General features: G+C 43.6%; 1 protein-coding gene across 1 annotated transcript; it reads right to left on the bottom strand.

Moving 5' to 3' along the window:
• Positions 1-413: 413 nt before the first annotated feature.
• LOC147898387 (uncharacterized) lies at positions 414-11,148 on the bottom strand. Its single transcript, XM_087379154.1, has 19 exons — positions 11,078-11,148; positions 10,380-10,752; positions 10,173-10,280; positions 10,031-10,080; positions 9,794-9,883; positions 9,608-9,691; positions 9,372-9,428; positions 9,160-9,251; positions 4,782-4,912; positions 4,544-4,677; positions 4,260-4,387; positions 4,077-4,128; positions 3,793-3,934; positions 3,503-3,693; positions 3,240-3,414; positions 2,434-3,017; positions 2,009-2,388; positions 1,045-1,381; positions 414-723 (listed from the first exon to the last, which is right to left on the bottom strand). The coding sequence occupies exons 1-19, from the start codon at positions 11,146-11,148 to the stop codon at positions 414-416; spliced, it is 3,489 nt and encodes a 1,162-aa protein (XP_087235280.1).
• Between the last annotated feature and the right edge of the window lie 14,001 nt (positions 11,149-25,149).

Genomic DNA, 25,149 nt, shown 5'->3' with positions numbered 1-25,149 from the left:
ATAGCCCATGTCCATCACTATCACCTTCACATGTGCCAAGATGGCATACCGTCTGTCATTCCGGCCCATATATTTCTCAAATACAATCTGATTGGGAAGCCCTATACTAGATAAAAAAGTTACATAACCAGTTGAAGGTCTACTTGCAAGGGAGACCACTATGTAGAAAATCCAAGCAAGGGCAAAAACCTTGGAGGTAGGAGAGATAACACAAAAGCTCTTTTGTTTCAAGAGGCACCCACCCATGGTCCTATATTGAGGGGTCTAGACTTACATTGAACTGAGCAAGCCTACCATGTGAGAGGAAGGTGCAATGGTAGAGGTGCACTAGCAACTCTAGGATGCAACAAAACGTATAATACCAAGTCTACCATGTGAGGTAGGTGCAATGGTAGAGGTGCACATGCAAAAGCTTAATGCAAAACGTAAACCAAGTCTCCTGTCTCGAGGAGTTGCGAAGGAGGTGGATTAGTGTAGACGTAGGAGACGATGGAATTGCAGGTACCCATGGGCCTGTACAGCCCAAGGGCCAATTTATTATCTTCTCGCAGCATCCTCCTGAATAACTCCACGAACGTTAGCCCCTCGTACCCCTTGGGTAGCGCTATCTGATCCAGCTTCGGTCCATCCCCTCGCTCCCCTGTCTCTCGCTCTTCTGGATCCCCTCCTGCAATCAGCTTCTCCGTGATTGTCACCGTGTTGCGATTGAAGAATAGCGCGTACCTGCAGGTGCACACATTCCACCCATGGTCATGAGCGGCAGTGGCTGGCGGAGTGTGATGGTGCACGACATAATAATCACAAGGCTGAAGACATGGCGTGGATGAGTGGCTATGGCTGGAGTAGGCTGCATATGACGTAGAGCCGCGATGCGATGCAGGTTTGCAAGTTCGTGGGTGTTTCGACAGAAGGAACGACACAAATGAGTGGTATCTGTAGCGAGTTCAACAGTTTACAAGAGCGCGAGGAAATCCAATAAGCAGAAACAATATCTGCAACGAATCAAGGAAATTTGCAAAGGAGGATCGATGGAGAGAAGCTTACAGCAAGAACGTCAAGGAGGCGGAGCAGAATCCTTTGCCTTCGACGTAAGCCGGTGCGAACAAGAAGGTGGCGGAACGGTTGCGATTGTAGAGGAGAGGATCATAGCGGAGCGGAGTAATTCGGGACTTGGGGCGGAGGTAGTGGATCTCGATCTCCCGGTGCAGCTCTACGATGATGCGATCGCGCACGGGATGCAACAAGCGCTCCACTGTGGCCGTGATCAGCACATTCTCCACGTCCAGAGTCACGGCCGACGACGGCGTCAGTCCGCTGTCTTCGTTCGAGGGGTCCTTGCCGGTATCGTCCCTCCCTCGCTGCGTCAGAACCACCACCTTCTCTGTCGATCGATCAATTTAGAGTATTCAATCACATGAAAATGCAATCGAAACATGTCGTATGAATTTCATCCCGACGATACGCTAGTCAGTTTAGTTCAATCGAAACAGGTCTTAAGACTATAGCGAATTCGATTTTTATTCAATCACTTAAAAATGCAATCGAAACACCTCGGAGTCGTACAAATTTCATGCAGAGACGAAATCTGCTAGCCAATTTCATCCAGAACAAATCTGCTAGCCAGTTCAGTTCTCCTATTCAATCACTTGAAAACGCAATTGATCGGAACACGTCGAATGAATTTCATCCCGTGGAAATGCAACCAAATCTGCTACCGGAAACAACGTCTACCAACAACACATACACTAATTACACCGAGAATCTTCTTCAATGGCTTACGATGCAATGCAAACAAAGCGAGTTCCAACGCCACGCGGGTTTGTAAGACAATGAGCTCCTAAAAGTATTTTCCGTTACGAGACTCTCCTATTAGTGCGCAGGCTATGGAACATAACGAAGTTCACCAAGGCAGGTTTTCGTTTTCCGTGGACAAAACACCATACCAGGCTGGGAATTTCCGTGAGCTTTCACGAAAGAGCAAGAGCTTGGGATCGAAGAGAGAGCTTGCCTGCTTGCAGCACGCCGGCACGGACGAGGTCGAGCTCGCAGATGGGGGAGCCCTTGACGTAGAAAACATCGGAGAACATGCCGACGCAGCCCCAATCGACAAGCGATGGCTGAGCAGGGTGCAAGATGACGATGGGAGGATTCGGCAGGGACGGAGATCGGAGGTGCGAGACGAAGTAGAAGAGATTGAGCGGCCACTTCCCTTGCATGCACACGAGCACATGAGGCTTGCTCAAGTTCACCACCATCACCGTCCTCTCCTCCAGGTTCTTCGCGATCGCTTCCGATCGTCTCTCCAGAATTGGACGATCCGGCTTCTCGTGCTTCTGCAATGGTGGCCATTGCATCGCCAGCTCCACCGCTTCCTCCAACGAATACACTCTCTTTGCCGGCCTAATTTCCTGCTGATCCTGCTGCATCTTCCACTCGTGCTCCTGCTCTTGATCTCTAATTTGCTGCTTGCACCCCGTGCACCTCGCCTCCCTTAGCGACCTGTAGCTTTCATCGTCTCCCCCCGACCCCTTCTGATCCCTCTTCCCTAGCTCTTGAATCGTCGACGCGCACACTATCTCCCTCAGTTGCGTCTGTATTTCCGCCCTGTGCCCCGATTTCATCAGCCCGAAACTCATCGACCCTTTCTGCGCCTTCTCTCTCCCTCGCCCCGAGCCCGATGATTCCGACCCCAATACGCTGCCTTCGGCGTTCTCCCTTCTCCCGCTAGTTTTGTACATCACCTCATGTATCAGAAGTTCATCCCTGTCATGCGAGGTTTTGAATCCTGGATTGCCAATTTTGAGTAGCTTCGTGTACCAAGCGGGTGCCGACTCGCTCTTAAACGTGGACACTTTTTCTGCGACGCTTAGATCCTCAGCAATGACTAATCCTACGTCGCTAGGTTGTACCAGGCGTCGTCTAGGGTATAGCACAATGTCCCGCTTGTCTTGGCCATCAGTCGCGATATCCAGACCAAAAAGAATAATTTGGAACTTGAGGTATATGATTTCCGCAACCTGTAAACAACACAGCAAAAACATTGGGTCTACCTATGCATTCAATTTCATTAAAATGTGCATCGACGAACTAATAAACAAGAGCATGCCTAGAATTTGGAAGGCGGCCATTGTGGCTATACACTCCCCTCCCGTTCTCTCTCCCCCTCACCTACATGTTCCCTTGTTCAGACGTGGACTAATTACAAGAGAACGAAAGAGTATTGAAGATAGATCAATTACCTCCTCAAATGTAAGTTTAAGCTCGTGAAAACATGAAGGTAATATGATCGGATAAATTTCTTGCTGCTGTCCATGACAATACTGTTCCATCCAGTGTCCAGGGACACAATCGCGCACCTTTAATCCAGACTTGAACAGATTGATAACGAGGGTCGAGATGCCCTTAATTTGACAACTGCCCGGAACATAGATTGTTAATCCGTATCGTTTTGGGAGCTGTTTTCTTGCTTGAGAAAGGCTGGGTTTCACGAAATCTTCCTTACCTGCGTGCGAGGAGTTGATAGGAAATTGCTTCTGGGCAGACAATCTCGATCCCACCCTCCGCATCGTCCCAGATGGGATTATCCTGGTTCTCGGGTTTCAGCATTTCAACTATCACTCGAACCTTGGGCCCACAAAATCGATGCACGGACAATGTGCGCATAATCTGTGCTGCATCCTCCCCATCTGGATCCTGAAGGCGAATTTTCAATCTCACAGAATCAGGTTTCAAACCTAACACCTACTTGTATGAGATCATTAGGAAATTTGTTGGCAGGTTTGACGACCTCACCTGTGCCAAGTGGTCGGCCAGCAGAAAGACCGCTGATGCAACGTTTGCACTGACACGCTCAAGATCAGAGTCCTTTAGGGGTGTGCCTTCTATAAAATCAACACGGCCTTTGTAATGAGTCAACAAGATTTTCATCTCAAACCTGTGACAAGAATCCACAGCCGAGTTACATTCCTCCAAGGCCTATCAATGTCAGGTGATGTCATAGATAATTTGCTATGACAACTAGACACCCTATGGTTAGATAGACTGCATAGAGAGAAGAATTCGATTAGAAAATATACGATGGCTTAAAGGGAGCCATGATGACCACTCGGAGAGGAAAAGCTCTCATATCTGCAGGAAGTTTTCAAGAGCCTTTTAGAAATTGCATCTTGTAATAGTCGAACATGAAAATTAAATGATGAAGCATAAAGGATCACGCCTCTAGAATCTGGCTGCTTAATCAAAATGGAAGGGCCAAATACCTTCAGCATGCGAAGGGTGATAAAATTCTGCAAGGAAGTCTTCCACGGCTCTGTAGGATAAGTTGCCACTCACGATGATAAATCGGGAGCCCACAACCTTTCGCACGGCGAACTTTCCTCCGTAAGGCCTGCGCACCTGATTAATTTTCAAGAAGATGCTCCGGACAAAATTCTAAAAGGGCTGCAACATTCTCATAAGTCCTGCACATTTCATTAATTTCCAAGAACATGCTCCGAACAAAATTCTAAAAGGGCTGCAACATTCTACAGTTTCGAAAGCAAACCTGCGAGATGCGAGGTCCACTAGTTTGTTGACTTCCATAGGAATGAAAAGTACAGCTGCTAAAATGGTGAGAATCGCGATAAGGCGGCCCCAATCTGATTTCAGCGTGATATCCCCATATCCCACAGTGGAGACCTTCGCAAATTCGCCCAGGAAATAATTCATTAGCTCAAGCAATGGCAAACCGAACCAGCTGGCGTTACTTCAATTTAAATTCGAACGGGGTCCTGTAGGTATACCGTTACGATCATGAAGTAGAATGCCTCATAGAAGCTCATACAACCATGAGCACCACAGCCATTCTGTTGTTTGACGGATTGGGGAGTTGCTCTCAGCTCTACCCATTGCAAAACTCCAGCCGCAATGAAAACTGCGTTGATATCAAAACACGGAAAAGATCAGACTCTGCCACTATGCTATGTGCATGTTTCATGACTTGTGAAAATCCAGAGAGAGCGTAAAGAAGGGAAAAAGAAAAGCCACAACGGTTTTTTTAAAATACAAGAGGCAGTCACTTTATATATAACACGTAACATACTAGTTTGTTAAAGGAAAGGGATTTTTTAATTTTGAGGACTCCAAAGCCAAGGAGGGTTTAAGAAAATATAGATGTGAAAGGACTACAACATGCATTCTCATGAAATTACTTATCGAGAGACTAAAACATGCATTCATATGGAATAGGAGAAAAAGATTATTAAAAGTAAATAAGGGTTTTCAAATTGATAGAAATACAAAGAAATCACACTTAGAGTCTTTGATATAACGCACTCTCAATACAACAATGAGAAAATTTCTCATCCAAATTAGTCATCTAGTATCTTATTTATATAAGAATTTCAAACGAGACATTCAAAATCAAAAAACCTAGTAAACCACTAACATATAATGAGGTTTGTCTTAAAGTCCTCTAATAAGTTACTATCTAATTTTAACGTGCTTTATTGCATTAGTGTGCTAATTGGTCATTTTCTATACCCCAATTTAGAAAGCACTCCCAAACTTTTAGCTTCAGAAGATGATTATATCATTTATCATGTGAAAACACCATACCTTCTACTAGAGATATCACTTATCATGTGAAAAGTTACACCATACTTTCTACCAAAGATAAATGATCATGTGAAAATGCCATACTTTCTACCAGACATAAAGTCGATTTTATGTAATATATACATATTAATCCAATTGATAGCCACTTCCATTGATATTTCCAAGATAATTTGTTGAGATCGTCTACTTAGGAACCTTGAGATACAATAAACAAGGCCATGAAAAATAAATTAAGGAAATAAACTAACATGACACAATGGATATTCATAATGGTCCATGGAGAACCATGAAGTATACCCGACCTCCACATAATGAATTCTAATGCATATTTTTAAACTTTAGTATCAAGAATACACATTGCAAGGTTGTCTTACATATTTCGAGACAATACTTTAGCTAACCAAATCATCTTTGCCTATTGCACAACATCTCAACATTTGGGTAAGCATTCGCATTTAATATCAGGCTAGGAGGCCTTCCCATGTGGTCAATCCTTGTATAGACTTCCACTTGCACATTGACCTAAAGGTGGCCTCCACTAAGGCTACATATAGAAGTATTGGAAAATGTTTTCCAATTTTAAAGAGAACATCTTTTTCTCTATTAAGGAGAGGTTTGGGGGAGGACGATTGGGGAATTCTCAATCGTTGGATTAGATGAGCAAATATAGACCGTTGGATGCTTTACATGTGGCTATTATTGAGGCTATTCAATTAGGACCATGGAATGAACGTGAGCCATTCATGGAATGAATGTGAGCCGTTGGATCTAAATTGTTGAATGGAAGCTCTTACATTAAAATCAATTCAAATTTTCAAATGCACTGCCAAGGTGCACGTTATCAATCAAAGGGATCCATCTAGCAAGAGGTGCATCAGTACGCAGTTTTATCATCTTGGGATTGCCCTTTGATCAAATCTGCTTTGTATGCCCTTAAATTCATGATATCCTCATTCCATTGAGGAGACAGACCTCCAATGAACCAACTTAGACCAGGATCAATAGATGTAGAGAATGCTGCTACGCGCAAAAGTAATTGAAAAAGTCATTGAAGATGAGAGTATTTCCTGTTACTAGTTACATTTTCTGGCCTTTGCAAAAGATTTGCTCTTATCGTGATGGCCTTGAGAGAGATACTAATTGTGTAATTTGGCAGTCTTGTGTGCAGATACAGCAAATGGATTGTCCTAAACACATAATTGATTGCAATTTCTACTGATGGAGGAGACAGCAAAATAGAGAGTGATGATTCATCCAAAAATTGGTTGGGATCTTATGCGAGTCTTGCAACCTCGAGTGTCTACAAATATGCATAGCGGTCCCACGAGCCTCACCCTGCTACACTGTAATATGCTCGAATGATGTCGATGGACAGCCCCTATTGCCCATTTATTGTTGTTGCTCGAATCGAATTCACAAAAAAGGTCTATATTGTTTCAACGTAGTGCAAAGGCCAATTTGTTCTTACCGCAACCACACCTTCTCGCAATTTGTGTCTCTTCTCGCAACCACACCTGAAAGAAATGATATTCTCGCAACCACACCTAAAAGAGAGACAAATTTTGTGGAATTTTGTCTCTTCTCGCAACCACGCTTGAAAGAAATTATATTCTTCTCTATAGTAGAAGGTTTGGGCTCCCAATTTGTTCTTACCAATTCTCTCAAGGTGGAGGCAGACGCCTCATGCCCAAGGTCAACACCATTCTTGGCATCCTTTCAGAGTATCATGACGACAATATTGCAATAGCATCATCTCCGACTCTCCTTCTTCGATTTCTCAAGACTGTGCATAATCACCGCAAATGTAATGCCATCAAACGTAGAGAGAAGACCTGACAAGAGGTGCTGGTCATTCAATTGGAATGAGAATTCATTCCTATTACAATTGAAAGATGCCCTACCAGTTTTCAGAGAGTTTTCATGAAGGTGATATAAATAGACTTTCTCAATGCTAACATCGACCCTTCAGAGTAGGAAGTTGTTGCTGCGAATTTGCTAGAGATGTTCAATTGCGTTGTTGCACAAAATGTTATTGGATTGCTCTACTTGGAAAGCATATAATTTTACATTTTCTAATTCCACGATGAGGAAGTGATCTGGAAGGGACAGCAACGGATAGGTTGTAGCAACAATGAATAGCCGAACTTACAATAAAGGTTGTTCCTTGGAATCGTATATCAAAAAGTAGATCATAACGAATTAAGGGTAGTCGAGCATACTATAAATTGCCCAAAAACATAGGGGTCAATTTGGCCGTGTGTCTACTTATGAAGTTGCTTCCAGCTCTCGAATCCAGCAAGAAACACTATAGTTGTCATTGCACTGGTCATGTGGGTGAAGCTTGATTTGTGTAGTCGTAATCTAAGATATTTGGAGGAATATACCCTAGTAGTGTTTCAACATCCAAAGCTTTCAAGTGACACTCACCAAAATTACCAAAATTTTGGAGCACTCAACTACTTTAGGAGTCAAGTCACAATTTTCAAGTGTCATTCCTAGCTATGAGGAATACCCTCCTCACCAGAGGTTGTACTAACCTTTCTTTATTAGTTTGAAACATTTATTCTTCTTGGGGAAAAAACACAAGATGGCCACCTATAGTGGGCAATCATATTGCATACCATGTCACTTGTGCAAAAATTAGCTATTTGAAATTAGAAAGCTCGGGGAATAAACAAGTTCTTGGGTATTTTAGATGTATTGGCGTATCAACTTGCTCCTAATTTTTGGGCAAGTCAACCAAAGCTACAAAACACTAGGGCACTTGTATTATTATTATTATTATAAATATTATGTTTCTTTATGCCCGCAAATTTTTTTTAAAAAATGCTCCATATTTGAAAAAGCATTCCGTAATTCTCGCTTCCGTATATTGTCTTTTAATATAATATTTTCTTTTCTTGTTTGCGCAAAAGAAGTTGTGGGAATAAACAAGTTCTTTGTTGGTGATGCCGCGTGTGGACGCCAAGATGCCAACACGTGGTTGTGACATAGTTGCTACCTGGCATGGTACCGAGACCAAATAAAACCGCGGGCTCACTCAAATTTAGCGCATGTGCATGTGCTTCTCTCACAAACGCGACAAAACTTTTCAGCTACAACAACGCAAGGTGTCACTCCCTCAATCAATCTCTTCTTTTCACTTCTTGTCCTAGAAATTATGTTCAAAGAAACTTCAAGCTTCGAACGTAAAGCTCACGACAAACTTTGTGTCAGTCCTCAATCTTTACTCGACCTCACTTCGAACGTACAAGCTCACCACAAACTTTGCGTGCTAGATCGTTTCATTTAGCTCGTCCATTTATCCATGCTTCGCAGGCAGAAGTTTCTCTGTCACTTCCTTAACGGACGTAGCCAGACGTTTTTAATCGAAAGAAAGAATCAAAAGTTCAACCCCGGCCTACACACATTTCTACACCTATGAGGTGCAGTTTTCAAGCGTCGTATTCCCTAGACTAACGCATACGCCCACTTAGCCAAGCGTTTCCCACACGCACACACTAACAGCAGGCAATGCAGTATTCGGCAGGTTTTTAAAAATACGAGTGAAGGTAGCTCACTCACAGATCCCGATGGAGTAAGTGATCAGCATGAATATCTCTTGGCCGACTGCTCCTCCAGGAATGAATGCCACAGATGCCACAATCGGCATTGCTCTGAGCCATACCAAAGAGAAGAAACATTCATTCATCAAGCTAAATGCGAGATTGAAGATTCATACAAAAGAAGCTCTGAAATAACAGCCGCTCAGTAAGCGTAAAGACTCGCGAGTGCACCTTAAGAAACGAAGTATCAAGAAAACTTGAGGAATGGCTGCATCACTCATGACGCCGCTGCACACGTTCATTTGCAAAATGTTACAAGTTTGAGAACCACATTCAAGGTTGTGCAGAAAAGACTTTCCATCCCAGTTGACATGTCTTCGAAACACTACACTACCAAAAACACCATTGAAGTTTGAACTTTGGAGGTCTACGGCGTTCGTTTCCGTGCACCATCTATTCTTCCTTACCTGACGATGAAATATATAGGTAGAGTACTGATGAAGTCAATTACTCCATTAAGAGAGAGAACGTAGTACAATCGCACTGGTGCGCTGCAAACAAGGGACGAATCACCTCGGAATCCCTTTGCAATGTCGAAAGAGAAAACCTACTTTATGACGGGGGGCATAATGATAGGGAACAAACAACTCAACCTGTAAAGCTTAATGAGATAGTCAGCCAGGAAAAAAGAGCTGCAGAGAAATTGCCCTATAGTGATCCAGTGGTGATTCTGAAAGGTATAACTGTCATCAGACGAGCAAAAAGGTGTAAGTAAGCGGAAAACTTTGGTGCCTATGCATCTTGGATTCTGCGTAATCGAGGTTCTTGACAAGTTTTTGCTCCGGCGACTTCTGAATTGAAGTCCTCACTCTTGAGAAAGCAACACTCACGTTGAGCGCACATAGAATGCCACCGAGAAGAGTGCTGCAAGGGACTCCAGCTGCGTAGATGACCTGCTTGTTACTTACGATTTGCCCCTGATTTCTTAGATTCTAGTCTACCGATTCTTTGAGACAAACCCATAACACTTACAAGCAATAAGGTGGTACTCCAAACAGGACCGCGAATGGCTGCCCTTACTTTGGTTGTTAAAGGAACCTCACCATACAGAAACCAGTCATGATAGGTGGACAGAACATCCTGCGTTCGTGATAGTATCAAATTTAGGGACTACGATTCCTTCATCGGGGATTGCAATTTACAAATCGTGCTTTCATGTTGCAAATGGGAAGCCCTTACCTCATCCGCAGCTATCTGCTTGCTTTTCGTCTGCATCTTAAGCCATAGCAAGCACGATTGTATCCTTCCCCGGATACCTGTGCCATTGTACTTTGCAAAGTAGGGGTGGCCGACGGATGATTCGATTGCATTCGAGTATTCATCCCCGCTATCGACCTCTTCCCCGTCACTAGATAAAGGCTTTCTAGAGCATTGTCCTGATGCTGAGATGAGCAATGTCTTAGATCTTGTAAACCGTCCGCTCGAGAACGTGTTTTCGGTGTTGCCATCTGAGCGTTCGTTTGCCAAACTAGGAAGTAAGACATGTACTGATGTGGGCGATTCATCTCCTGTTGCTGCTGCCCTCTTTGCGCTATTATCTTTATCGAGGCGTCTGCAGAAAAGCAAAAGAAGGCAAGGGATGTGACGCCAAACCAGAATGGGCAACATATGTGCAGTGAATCGGCAGCGCTGGATCATTATGTACCCGTTGATGAGCGAAGCGAGTACGCTTTCTGGAGGCGTTCGGGCTATCTTATTTGAATCAATGACACTAACGGAGACGTGATGCTGGATAAATGTTCACAAAACTCACACTGAAGGAGAAGGGAGGGAGATGGATAATAATCTGTAGGGACTTGGATCGATGAAAAGAGGGATTGCCACGCACCTCAGACAAATAATAGCAGACACGCCGAGAGAGAGAGAGAGAGAGAGACCTGAAACTCTGCAAGCGTTTGGGCGCAATAGCTGGGAAATCAGGCGTGGAATCGGGGGCTCGATCCGCCATGGATGCAGGGGTGGCGCTCTACTTTCATGTGGAAGAGCAAGATGAGAGCTCTTGAATGAGAGGATCTAGAGCAGCACGCAAGGCTTTTGGATTCTCGAGGCCCATGGGAACCTATGTACAGTACAAGCTGAAATGCTGGAGCCTGGATAGACCGAGAAGTACCTACTTGGCATTGTTAACTCCCCCAAATGCTTAGAGCGCGTTCCCATGGACAGGCGGAATTGGAGGATCGCCAGCCAAGATATCCCCCTGGTAGCAAGGTAGATCGCTGTTGCAATTATGTATTCACGTCCCCATGGGATCCGGATTCCCGCTCCACCGCCACTACATTGAATCAGCAGCTACCGGCTGCAGTGGGTACACTACCAGTCACAAGCGTCACAAGCGACTCTACATTCCTCCAGGCATCCAGCCCTAGGTGCCTCCATCTCTCCCGCACTTCCAACCCTGCTTTGGTTGCATCCCACCTCCATCCCTATGCAGGGTTCATCTACTCCTACCCTGCAAGACGTCCATCTTGATAAATGGATTCTGAAATGGTTGCATCCCTTGCTCCCATAGCTATGGCAATCGATCTGTGTATTCAACAATGGTTGCAGCTCATGCAAACCATATCTGCGTTGTCCACGCAACATACAATGGCCAATGTCGAGGGTGTGGCTGAGCACAGCAGCACAGGCTGGGAGTCGCTAGCCGTTCTAGAGAGCTGTGTCGATGGCACGAACTCCAGCAGCTGCGTAGCACCTTGGGAGAGGTCCAAGAAGGGAGATGGAGGTGTCCAAGGCGTGTTGAGGTCCATCCCAGAGAGGAAGGAGTCTGCCATGGCTACGCAGTGTGAGGAGCAGTGATGGAGTGGAGTGGAGCATGCTTGAGGCGGTGGTGACCGGCTGCGCCAGCAGCTCTGCATGGCTAGCTCTCCAAAAATGGGACGAAATCCACGGAGCTAGAGTTTTTGGCTGCCAAGGGGTGCCCTTGAGCACCCCCCAGATTGAGGGCTTTTTTCGGTCGAGCAGGTTCTGTAAAATCTAGCGCAGGTTGGCATGGCGGTGCATGAGGCCTCGTTTGCAGGCCTGAAAACTCCATTTTAGGAGCGTTCGCCAGTCCATGGGGACCAACTTTTATCCTATTTATCATGTCTGATATCAGGGAGATTCAGTGCTGAAATTTGAAGGCTTCATCAGGCATCAAAGCTCTCCAAGCCTCCATACGAAGTAGAGGGAAAATTGTGGCCTGCAAAAGAAATTCACTCTAAATTTTTAGCCTTCAAGTATAGAATACCAATTGCAAGGAGCAAATGGCAAAAGAAGGCCTTCTATGGAGACCAACCTTCAAAAATTTTTAATATGTCTTATATATATCATGTGTGTGATTTCTCTTGGGAGGCAGGGAGACTATACACGCCAAGCTGGCAAATTTTACCACAACTCCTCACTACTCAGTCCTGTTTCGAATGTTATGGGCTCGCCCGAGCTGTTCCCGTTTCTGTGTCTGTTGCTGTGTCGTTGGGAACAACTCAAGCGGATTGCCAATAGTCACAACACATGTAAAACGCCAAAGTTCTAGAGAAGAGAAATCGTAGGCCTCTACGGCTTGATGCATAAATGCCTTCTGATGTACTGGTCCTTTCCCTAGGCCTGACCAACCTACTTAATATATCCGACGTTTTTTTTTTATTGAATCATTCTTTTCCAGCTGCCTAGAGTGAATCGAATGCCTTAAAGGCCATGAAATCTTCAAAACAAAATCATGAAGTCTAATTTTATTTTAGGGCTACATTTGAGTTGCCTAGAGTGAATTGAAATCTTCAAAACAAAATCATGAAGTCTAATTTTATTTTAGGGCTATACTCGAAGGCCAATTTTTTATTTGTGGAAGGCTATTCATTGTATGAGGCCTTCCAAATGAATGCTTACCCAGGCCTTCAAATTTCAGCACTGGGAGATTGACAATTTCTCGTGACAACCGGCTACCAATTCTTGGGACTCCGTCGAGCCCACTTTTATGATATTAAACGATAACTAGTGCGCCAGCACAGCAGTGTTTGTCTTTCCAGATATGTGCAGGGATCACGCCAGCCTTGTCGTTCATTAACCTTCACCCGCTACAAATTTTTAGTATCCCTGAGGATTGTTTTATGGCGCTTGAGAGTCTATTTTATGATGGATGGGCAGCACCATTACCGTAGCTGCTGACCCTGAATTTGCGCGCACCGCCAGCCTTTTGTAAAGATTGGACCATGGATCGACGGAATTTTATCCAGTGCCGTATGTGCGCGCTCTTTATATCTTATCGTTAATGTTATTGCTGTTACGGCAACTGCCGGTGATTCATTATCCATGCAGTTCGTCTCTCCTCCGTTTGCATCCAAGTGCCGATCATTTTGCCGTGGACACAACTTTTACAGCTTTAGACGTTTGAGTACGGTTGCAAGATGTGCCTGAAAACCATCGCTCCAACATCCCGAACCTCTCAGTAATGGTCCGCAATTTCACACAGCGAAGAATCCGAAGAGGAACAATCGCCCACAGCCTTCAATGTTGCCGCATTTTCTCTTTCTTCCGTTCATATAGCCCCTCGGATTCTGGCAACTATTACGAGTGTCGCTTCCAATTCATCACCAGTCTCACCAAGTTCTGGATATTTTCATCCCCCCACGCCCGCTGAAGCTCAAGGCTTTATCGGTTCCTCTCCCAAATGTACCGAGTGCTACTCGTTAGCCTAGTATATAGGTTCTATAATATCCTCGAGGTCATTTGTTCATAGATAGGTTGGGCACATGTCTCTTGGAGATTGCTTTCCCTTAGACATGTTGCTGATACGATGCTATCGGAGTTACGGGCACATGGCTGCTGGAAGTTGGCCGGACCTTATCAGATTTACGTGCACATTATTTAGACAGTATTCCGACAGGTAAGCACATGTCTGTCGGATCCCTCCGAAAATCCTAATGGATTCACAGGCACACGTCCCTCAAGAAATCCAATAGGGTAGGACCTTATGCAATGCAAGCTCTTAGTATATATACTATATACTATATAGTATATGGTATATATTATATATATGGTACATTAAAAACCATATACCATAATCTACAAAACCTTACAAAATCTACATAAAAGAAAACAAAACCTTATAGTATATAGTACACCCACTCTTATAATTTGAATAGCCCCACTTATACAACAAATCTAATGACGTTTGGTGAATTGAACCCTGACACAAGGGTGTCTACCAAGAGGCCTTGCCTAGCAAACAAGCAAATATGCAAACCATATGCAAACATGCAAAAACTCTGCTTATGTAGGCCACACACACAACAAAGGACCACACACATGACCATGCAAATTTCTTTTTAAAAAAGTAAGAAAACATATTACAAGTAAATGCAAAAAGTATATGCTCAAGCAAACAACACAAGCAATCGACATGTAAAGCAGACAAATACTAACCTCGATCAATCGAAGATATCATCACAACTCCAACCTATATGATGATGATATATGCATTTTCAAGTCAATTAACTTTAGTCATCATCAGTCATAACATTATCACCCACATCCTCTTCTTCTTCCCCCTCCTATCGATCGCAATATTGGCACCTACTACCACCCTGAAGCCCTAGAGATGAAATCTATGAATAGAGCTCCTCGCATTCGAGTTCCTGCATCGATATACATTCCACACACCTCCCATGCACCCTCCCTATCATTTGGATAGGGGTCTACACAATCTATTGGATCAACCTCCCCATGCTTGGTTACAAAGGTATGTAACATACAACACGTTACTGCGATGCGAGGTGCTAAACATATGTGGCATTGACCTCCCTAAGAATATGCCACCTATTTTTAAACATGCCAAATGCATTCTCTATGACAACTCTACCCTTGCTAGCATGTCAATCAAACAATACCTTATCCTCATGGTATAACCCACGTCTCGCCCCAAAAGCCTTTAGCACAAATGCTTCTGCCTTATAGGCAGAATCTGCTACAATGTAAGGTTGAATAATTTCACCCTATATTTATAGCATTGGCTCTTGCAACACCTCTTTTCTAACCAACTTATCATACACAATTGACTCTTTGAAATGTGTTGAATCATGTACACCACCAAGAGCATTGCATACAATACTCCAAAATGTTTTCCATGAGTCAACTATGCCCTATAGCAATACACTCGAAAAACCATGCCTATTCACATAGTGTGAAGGTGTATCATATTCATCGGGAAGCCGATGTAATCGAATGTGTGATCCATCTATTGCACCGCACATGTTGGGCAAAGATGTTAGAGCTTCAAACTCTGATATGATTCCATGTAGGCGAATACCTGATGGAATGGTAATGCCATGCTTCACCAACATTCATTTGGAATGTAGAATATGGCTTCCGTGTATTTTCTTATTGTGCTACATCCTAAGGCAACAATCACCCTTGCAGAGTGTCCATGGGCAAAGCGCCGTAAGACACATGCAACTACTAGATCACTAGAGATTGGACTTCCAACAAAGTGTTTAGTATCAGCCGATGGTAAATAGGGCTCTATTTGAGACTTCAACAAATGAAAACTATCATATCCCATGCGATAAAATGTTTGGTATCTATGCTGGTTTTCTAACATTGCTTCACGCCACAAGTGTAAATGTAATCGTTGCCACAATGTTACTTGGCTCAAAAACACCCACCACACCCGAGGGCCATAGTTAGGTGAATCTAGCGCATCCATGAGAAGGATAACAGCCATAATAAAGAAATAAAATATTCTAAAGTATTGCAATCTTCGCCTTTGCTGATCCTCCTCATCCCTTATTGAGGATAGGTGGGTGAACAAGCTCAACATGAAAATGACTACCTCGTCATCCATCCTATATGAGAAACAATTGCATTCTAAATAGTATCTCAACCATCTCTCTCTCCACTAGCTCTCTCTTCCCTCAATCATGCACGCCACATACTACGTTTAAAAGACATTGAACATGTTTAGTTATTATTAAAGAGATTCCCTGCATACTACTGTGAGGGAGGTTTATGCATCAATTCCGCAATACATAATTGAACTGATGCCATAATTTCCATTCTTTTAAATCTCCTCTTCTTGTTTGATTTTGAAGAGCCTTTCTTCCAAGTCATTCCTTCTTCCTTCCAGTTGTTCCATTGTAGTACACATTGACTTAAAACCCTTTGCCACTACACGAGAGAATGCAAGTTTAGGATGTTCCTTTTTCACTTGCTTTTGCTCCTTCAACTTTTGGCCATTTAAACCATTGTCTTCCTTCTCTTTCTCCTTCCCCTTCTCTTGAGACATGCTCTCCACGACCATGTCATTGTCTGCTATGTCCTCAAGTAAAGGAGTTTACCCTATATCAGTGTCAATGGCAAATGGAACTCCAGCCTCCTTAGGTGTGCCATCTAAGATAGCGTCTAAAGCCTCATAGAAAGGCCAAGTTGATAGCAGTGAACCGGTTTTGTCTACGAGTTTCTTCTCCTTTTTATATTGTTTTTTGAGTGTGTCTACTTTATTTCTAACCTGGTCAATGTTGTAATTGCCCTGAATTTCATGATTGAGAGCAAACGTGAGATTCTCCCAATCTTTTGCCCGAAGACCCCCCCTCTTTATATGCTCATACACCTCCTATAGCATGTAATCAATACACTTGTGCTATTGTCATCCCACTCCACTCTACCACGTTTTTTTTCTTGGGTTGTGCAAGATGAATTTGGTGTTTCTACACAAGCCCTCTTATTTGTGGAACTATGTAATTGTGCTTGTGTATCTGGCAACTGGGTTTTGCTGGAAGCAATCGGGGTTTCTATACGAGCTCTCTTTTTCATGGAGCTATGTGTTTGTGTATCTGGAAATTGTCATGAGGGGGAATCATCCCACTCTACCCTAGTATGCTTAGCCACTGGAGCTGTGATAGAGTCATTTGGGGTTTCCACACATACTCTCAATCCAATAGATCTATCGGACTGTGTTTGTGTGTCAACTAGATGCTCTGAGGGAGAACTTAGCAATTCGATATATGAATTAAATTCCCTAATTCCAACTTGGGAGGAAGGTATGTACTCCTCCAATCGAAAGTACAATCCCATTCACTATCCTGTGCATTTAGGTCAATGGTGTGTCCTAATACTGATAAAGGGCAAACACCTCCTCTCCTAGGGATACCACGCTGTCCAGGCTCCATGGATGGCACAAAAGACAAAGGGATCAGGACAATTGTTGCTGCAGAATAACATTTAAAACAATTTAAATGGAATTTAATTAAGAGAAAATGAAAAGAACCATCTCTCTCTCTCTCTCTCTCTCTCTCTCTCTCTCTCTCTCTCTCTCTCTCTCTCTCCACACACACACACACAACCATCATATCTCCAAGAGTTTCTAAAGAAACCAGTCACAACATTTTGCAATTGGATGTGAATGAGAAATTATGAAGCCATAGCATTCTAATGAACTCATACAACGATTCCTACTCAAGCAAAAGGTAACTATGTAAACTTTCGATTAAAAAGACACCAATATCAACTTCCAACACACATTTGAAGAAACATGACTTTGCAACAAAGGCACATTCAATACATAATAGAAGATCAAGTACCTCAACTTGTCTAATTTAGTACATACACAACTTACACACACACATCCTTGGAGAGATGGGGGGTGTCAAGACTTGGTATTCAAGCTCATCCTCTGAAGATGAAACAATGTTCATCATGAAGGCTCCTCCAAAATGAGTTTCAAAGTCTACTTATGCAATCTACGGTAACACAAGCTCTGCTCAACAAAGCATAGCGCTTGGAGAGAGCTCAAGCAAGGGAAAGACTCAATTCGTTCTTGCAATAACAGAAGGATCTAGAAATCTAAGAGATTCCCTTAGTATATGAAGGGCTATTTGATTCCTTGCTCTAAATACTACAAGTTCTTGAAAGAGAAAATGTATGATGAAATGGTTAAATTGTAGAATGGAAACACAATCAAAGAGCTCAATCAATTAAGGAATAGCATGAGAGAGCTGTCGTAGAAGATGCTAGCAATGGAAATAAAAATGGAGATGGGTACGCCAAGGTTAGCAACATGGAGCATAAAATGTTTTAGAGGGGAATAGCTCAAATGAAGGCTTCGCAGATGTTAGAATGGCATGAATTGCATGATGCATGAATTATGTTATGGAAACTTTATGGAAACCCTATGCAAAACCTTATGTTATTGCCTTATGGAAAACCTACGTGAAACCTTATGTTGCTGCTTTACGATGCCTTGGAGGAGATATGGACAACTCCTTCACTAACATTGATGTAGAAGCAAAGACTCTTACAAGCTTACCTGAGTGATGGACGTCGATGGAGCAAGACGAGAAAGCTGGAGCAATGTCGATGGAGCAAGACAAGCAAGCGATGGAGCAAGAGGACAGCAAGTGTGAGTAAATATAATTTGAGCAATGTTGCAAGGTTTGAGTGAAGGACAGCAGTGGAGCGGTGGAGAGGAACCTTTGGCCAGCCTCCGTTTATAAGAAGGTGGAGGCCTCCTCGCAGTGCAGACTGGGAGTCAAGGGAGGCTTCTCATTGGTTATCTGCTCATTGAATTCCCTTATTTGCCTATGTAGTCAGATAGGCAAGGAACTCTTCGTGCCTTTCGACTTCCATTTGATTTATACATCAGCATAAATCCACCGAAAGGCCCTATAATCAGAGGAAAAAGTAGATGTGCCCAGGGTGAGAGAACCCTTCGCTTTTGATCACTCCAAGACGAGGGAAGTTCAAGGCAAAGATGAGTGTCAAGTCCCTAATGTTTATGTTCTAGGATTGTGCTAACAAGGAGGATGAGGGGAACCCCTTGCTTTCTACAACTGTCAACAAAAACGTGTGGAGCGTGAAGCTATCTATTACCTATTTCCATGCAAGGGAAATGCGGAGGAAATGTGGGAGTTCAATGGCAAGAAGCGCACCTGTGTGCTTGTTTGAGTCCAAGGAAAAACCCTGGACTCCTTCGGCCACCTAGGTGCGAGAGGCTTTGGGCAAAGTGCCAAGCCACTACCACACCTCCATCCCTCCTCTGCAACCCTACAACACTCGCTTTGCAATATTCCCTATAAAAGTGTGTGAACTGACCCACCCTCCACTGGTTCTCAAACGAGCAGGGCATTTGCCTTGCATGGAAATAGGTCCCTACAAGATCAGAGTTTGCTCAGATGTGCCAAAAGAAAGATTCTTGCTCTTAGAGCTTTGCCAAATCTCTAATCGTTGCAAGCCCTTGCCTCCTCCTTAGGGGACGGTCATGCATGGCCCCTACTTAATCAAATTGCTTCTGGGTATCTCGTTCACACAAAAGATTAGCTCCACCAATTTGGGCTACAGCAAGAGATTTCTCCCATTGGTTGTGTTGTTGGTATTAAAGGTGCATTTAATGGAGTAAAGGAGCTCTAAAGCTTGCAAAGGCCACCCTATTGGCTACAGGAACATTTAATATACAGAGAAGTTGCTTCTCCAAGAGAGGCCCTCCTTTTAAGGAATGGCTATACTTGCTTGTGTCAAATGAACTGCTTCCCCCTTTTTCTTGAACCACTTTGCCTAATTTGCAAAGTAGGAGCCATGCGTGACCGTCCCCTTAGGAGTTCAACTCTATAGTTCTAGGGCCAAAAGAGCTTGGTGCACCGCTTAAGCCTTACATGCAAATGGCAAAAGGGGACTTGCTCAAAGTGGAGGAGGAGCTCAATTTTTACGATCTTATATGGCTGGGATGATTTTGTACTCTTAGTCTCCTATCATGGGTAATTTGCTCATGTGGGCTGACCTTGTAGTGTTAGTCTCTTATGGTGTGTATTTATTTGATCATCCCTTTTGGTACTAGTAGCCTATTATGTGTATTTGCTCTTTTGTAGAAAGCTAGTCTCAAAATGGTATGTATTGGTTCATGTTGAGTGACCTTGTATTGCTAGTCTCCTATGGTGTGTATTTGCTCATGTGGGATGACCTTGTATGTCTAGTCTCGTGTGGTGTGTATTTTCTCTTTTATGGGAAGTTCCCCTCATTTAAGACATTGGGACATGGCTTAATCTAGACCTTAACCTCCCTTGTCCCCTGAATTTGCTATAGTTTATTGGAAAGGGCATTGATGGCATCAGAGCAGATAAAGGAATCCCTCTGTCATCATCCCTGAGCTTTTCGAGGTATCATGGGTTTGTTAATTCTTTGGACCTTGGCTTTTTCCCCCATAGAATCTTATCTTGTCACAATGTTTGATTTGGGTCTCCTTCCAACTTTTTGTCTATGGATGACCTAGCCTAGATAAGGTGACTTAATTTTTAGGTTTGGCTCTTTCGTTCCCCCATATGGCATCTTGTTGACATGCCAAGAGGGCCATGATCTTGTCGGATAAAGCAAAGTAACATGTCGATCTAAATCTTTTAGGTCATCTTGTATGGTCACCAATGGCCTATTCTTAGAAGCATGTTATCCTTGCCTCATCAGGGGGGTCATTTTGCCAAGAATTGCACTTCTAGGAAAAGGAAGAATGTTGTTGATCTGATACTCAAGAGGGTTCCAAGGACCCTCTACCAATGTTTAGCTCTTCTGACATTATCTCAAATGATGTTTCAATCAACTGGAGATCAATATTTTAAAGCCATATTACAATGGGAGTAGTGTAGAAGGATCAGAATGTGTGATTGCCTAGGAAAAAAGAAGTTCCCCAAGGTTTTTAGATTCGTCCTCCTCCCCAATTGAAACTTTTATGCCAAATGTGGATTGGTAAAGGGAATTCTCCCTCCTAAGTGAGTCTCAAGAAAATGAGTAACTCTACACATTTATCAATTGCATCCTCAAAACAAATGTTAAGAGTTCCAAAGACTTAGCTAGACTCCCTCCCTCAACAAATAGATTCTCAATCATGGACAAGGGTTGACTTCTATCTTTTTAGTGATAGGTACTCTCCCATTATGTATAGATACTTAGTTTTTCTCTTAGAGATGTTCTGTTCTCTTTGTTCATAAAATTTGAGGGATGTATGCAATAATAATAAAGATCGATCTACACTTTCTTTGTATTAAGAGGCTAGCTTGACTTTATTCTACTCCCAGAACCAAAGATGAGGGAAGACAACTCCTCAGACCTAGCTAGCTAAAGATTCTCCCTCTTATCAAGGTGTTTATGTTGGGAACCCTTATCAAGGATCAGAAGGAGTGGGGGTTTTGTTTTAAAATGGGTTGTAGATAAGGGATCAAATGAACGAGAAACAGGGAAGGGAAATCATGGTGGTGGTGGAAATTTCTAGAGGCTCGTTCTTGTGCTTCATTTGCTCAGTATATGGTTCTAGAAGGGATCAACCAAGTCTGTGGTCCTTTCTCTCAAAGAAACTTGATGGGAAAGTGGTGACTTTAAGGGAGACTAGAACATAATGGATCAGGTTTAGGAATAGTTAAGGAGGGAGGACTTTGAGTTAGTTTGGTCTTAGCAAAGATGGATCATCAATCTCGTCTCTATCCTAGTTCACAATTACTGTAAAACTGATACAATAGATGGCACTGCCTCCCAGCCGTGTGCTCCTATGAAAGAAGCTTCGATGGCATGCTGGAAATAGTAGAAGACGGAGGTTGGATGCTAAGGAATCAGCGTTGCTGTAGCCAGTGATGAAATGGGCTTTACGAGCTTGCTCTTATATAGCCACCACAAGTAGTCGGTTAGAGCCAATTGGGTGACCGACCCAATCTACCCAAAATGGTCGATTGGGAGTCGGTCCCGAAATAGGCCACCAACCACATGATAGAACCGGTGCGCAAAATAGAGCAACTAATCTACGGACTCCATTCGGCCTAGAGCCATCCGAGATTATCTGAGGCTCCAAACAGGCCTCGCAACCTGAGAGTGGGCTGCCCCAAGAAATGCTCCATGTACACTCAGTGCGATCAGTCATGAGATGCCTTCCCGCACTTGCATGTAGCCTAGTTGGCAATGTGCCAACTCTATCTGAAGCCGTCGAGCCATCAGGCCACACATGGCCCCCATCTGGTATCCAAACCAAGACCTATCGGATAACCGAGCTACTCAAGTGCCTTCTCCTCATATGGGGGGCTTACAAGTACAGTTAGTTGGTTCCTGCATAGTTACTCGAGAGTGGAGCATTGATATCTAACACCCCCCCTCAATGTCCACCTGCAAGTGAAACTTTTTTGGTCCAATGCCAAGTCGATGAAGATGCCTCTCTAGCAAGTCTCTTCCAAGAGCCTTCGTGAAGATGTCCGTAGCATTCTCTGTAGTCAGACAGTACACCAAGTCGACTTCTCCATCCATGATGAGCTCACATACAAAGTGATATTGAATCTCAATGTGTTTTGTGCGAGCGTGGAACACAGGGTTCTTTGCAATCGCCATGCAACTCTGATTGTCACATGATAACTGTGTAGGCTTGTTCTGCACTGCACCCATGTCCCCTAAAATCCTCCTCAACCACACTGCCTCGCAAGAAGCAAAGCATGCTGATTTTTGTACTCAGCCTCGGTAGAAGAAAGAGCAACTGTGGGTTGCTTCTTGCTGACCCATGACACATCTCTAGATCCAAGTGAGAAACAATAACCTATCACTGATCTCCTGCTGTCCACGTCTCCTGCCTAATCTGAGTCATAGAATTCAGTCAAGATGTTGCCCTTGGTATAGGTGATGCCGTAATCAAGTGTGCCTTTGATGTATTTCAGCACCCGCATCCCTGCCCTCTAATAGTTCTCCCGAGGCTTATTGGAAAACCTGCTTAGTACACCAGTCACAAAACTAATGTCGCCGTGCATTGCACAAGTAAATCAAGCTACCCACGTGCCTTATGTACTTCGCTTTGTCCACCAGTGGTGATGAATCCTCGTTTGAGAGCTTCACGTCAACCTCCATAGGAGTACCAACTGTCTTGCACTCAGCCATGCCAAATGCCTTCAGTATCTCTCCAGCATACTTCAGCTGTGAAATGAAGATCTATTTCGGCTCTTGCCAAACTTCAATCCCCAAACAAAAATGCATTAGTCCGAGGTCTGTCATTTCAAACTCTCTTCCTAGCAAATGCCTTGTCTGTAAGATCTTCTCTTCATGGTTCCCTGTTATGACAAGGTCATCCACATAAAGGACCACGATCATACACCTGCCTACTTCTCTGAAGATATACAAATTTGCATCAGATGGGCTCCTCCTGAACCCATTTTGCAGAAAGTAGGCATCAATTCGTTGGTACCACGCTCGTGGGGCCTGTTTCAGCCCGTAAAGTGCCTTCTTTAGTTTATAGACTTTACCTTCTGAAGTGGGGATCTCAAAACCTAGTGGTTGCTCCACGTATACCTCCTCCTTGAGATCTCCATTCAGAAAGGCAGATTTTACATCCATCTAAAACATGGGCCAACTTCCTGTTAGCATTAGGGACGTGCACAAAATAATCACATCCAAAAACTCTAAAATGTGCAGCTAAAGGTTTCTTACCAGAAAAGGCCTACAGTGGAGTCATCCCATCCACAGCCTTCATGTAGCTACGATTCACAAATGTAAACTACAGTGTTACATGCTTCAGCCCAGAAAGTCTTTGGCAAATCTTTCCCTTTCATCATACTCCTGCCCATTTCGCAGATAACATGCATCTTGCGCTTTGCTACTCCATTTTGTTGTGATGTATGTGGCGGGGGTTTTTGCCTCTTGATCCCGTGACTTTTGTAATAACTCTCGAATTCAGTTGATGTGAACTCTCCACCTCTGTCTGATCTCAACTTCTTCACCTTCCTCCCCAATTCTTTCTCGACCATTACATGCCATTCCTTGAACTTACTAAAAGCCTCGTCTTTAGTCTTCAGGAAGTATATCCATATCCTTCTACTATAGTCATCGATCAACGTCATGAAGTAGTAGGAACCACCCAAAGCTTCCGTCTTCATCTTTCTATAGAGGTCCGTGTGAACGAGCCCTAGAGGAGCCTTTGCCCTACTGACCTCTTTAGGAAAGGGATGCCGATGCTACTTGCCCATCATGCAAGCTTCACATACATCGGGCAGATCTGCAATTTCTGGTAGGTCTGCAATCATTCCACTTTTATGCATCTCCTTTAAAGAACTAAGGTTTAGATGACCAAACCTCTCATGCCATAGCTTAGTGTTCTTCACATCCGCTCGAGCACTGAAAGCTAAGAGTTCATAGATGTTGTTGCGCCGTGTATCTTTACAACCGACCTTCCCTTGAAGATCCAAAATCTGTGTGCCATTCTTGTCAAAGTGAACTTTGAGGTCCCGATCCATGATCGCAGAAATAGACAACAATTTCCTCTTGATATCTGGCACATAAAGAACATCGAACAACTGTTTTACAACTCCATCTAACTTGAGAGCAATCATACCTTTTCCTTTTGCTGGACATTTTGCATCATTGCCGACTGCTACTAGGATGTCATTCCCTATTGGCTATATAGAGGTATACCAATCCTTGCGGCTGGTCATGTGGCGTGATGCATTACTGTCAATAATCCATGGTTCATCCACAGGTACATGAACTGCCTCTGTGCAAATCTCCTTAATTGCTACGAATAGCTCTACTGGTACTACCTGTGCACTGTTGCTGGACTCTTTCTTTACTCCGTTTTTCTCATCTGCAATCTTCTTTTGGCATTGATTTTGCTTGTGCTCTACCTTGTTGCAATAGAAGCACTTGATTTCTCTTTTTATCATCAAAAGAAGATGGGTTACAAGATTCCTTACCCTGACCTTTCTTTGACCCAGCGTAGAAAGCCGAATCTTCTCCAGTCCTCATCTTTTCACGCATCTCCTCCTCCATAAGCATTGCACTGAAATCCTCAAAGTTGAGGGGCGGATTTTTATTCTGTGTATTCAGTGCCGTAACAAGACCATCGTACTTTTGTGGGAGAATCCGTATGTACCTCCATGCTAGATTCTCGCTAGTGATGGTGATGCCAATTGCAGTCATCTGATCACGCAGATTCTTCACCCTAGTGATGGACTTCTTTGCCGCTTCAGACTCAGACAGTTTC

The sequence above is a fragment of the Dipteris shenzhenensis genome, chromosome 9, assembly GCF_047967505.1.
Source record: "Dipteris shenzhenensis isolate YYH24624 ecotype China chromosome 9, Dip_SZ_1.0, whole genome shotgun sequence".
Taxonomy (NCBI): Eukaryota; Viridiplantae; Streptophyta; class Polypodiopsida; order Gleicheniales; family Dipteridaceae; genus Dipteris; species Dipteris shenzhenensis.
This window is presented reverse-complemented; position numbering and strand designations above follow the sequence as displayed.

Bases quoted from the DNA above. Each gene is read 5' to 3' on its own strand.
- LOC147898387 (XM_087379154.1), bottom strand. From the start codon at position 11,148: ATGGCGGATCGAGCCCCCGATTCCACGCCTGATTTCCCAGCTATTGCG. The intron at 9,884-10,030 runs GTGAGTGTTGCT...GTCTGATGACAG, and splicing joins GCATTCTATGTGCGCTCAAC to TTATACCTTTCAGAATCACC. The intron at 724-1,044 runs GTAAGCTTCTCT...GTGCACCTGCAG, and splicing joins GCCTCCTTGACGTTCTTGCT to GTACGCGCTATTCTTCAATC.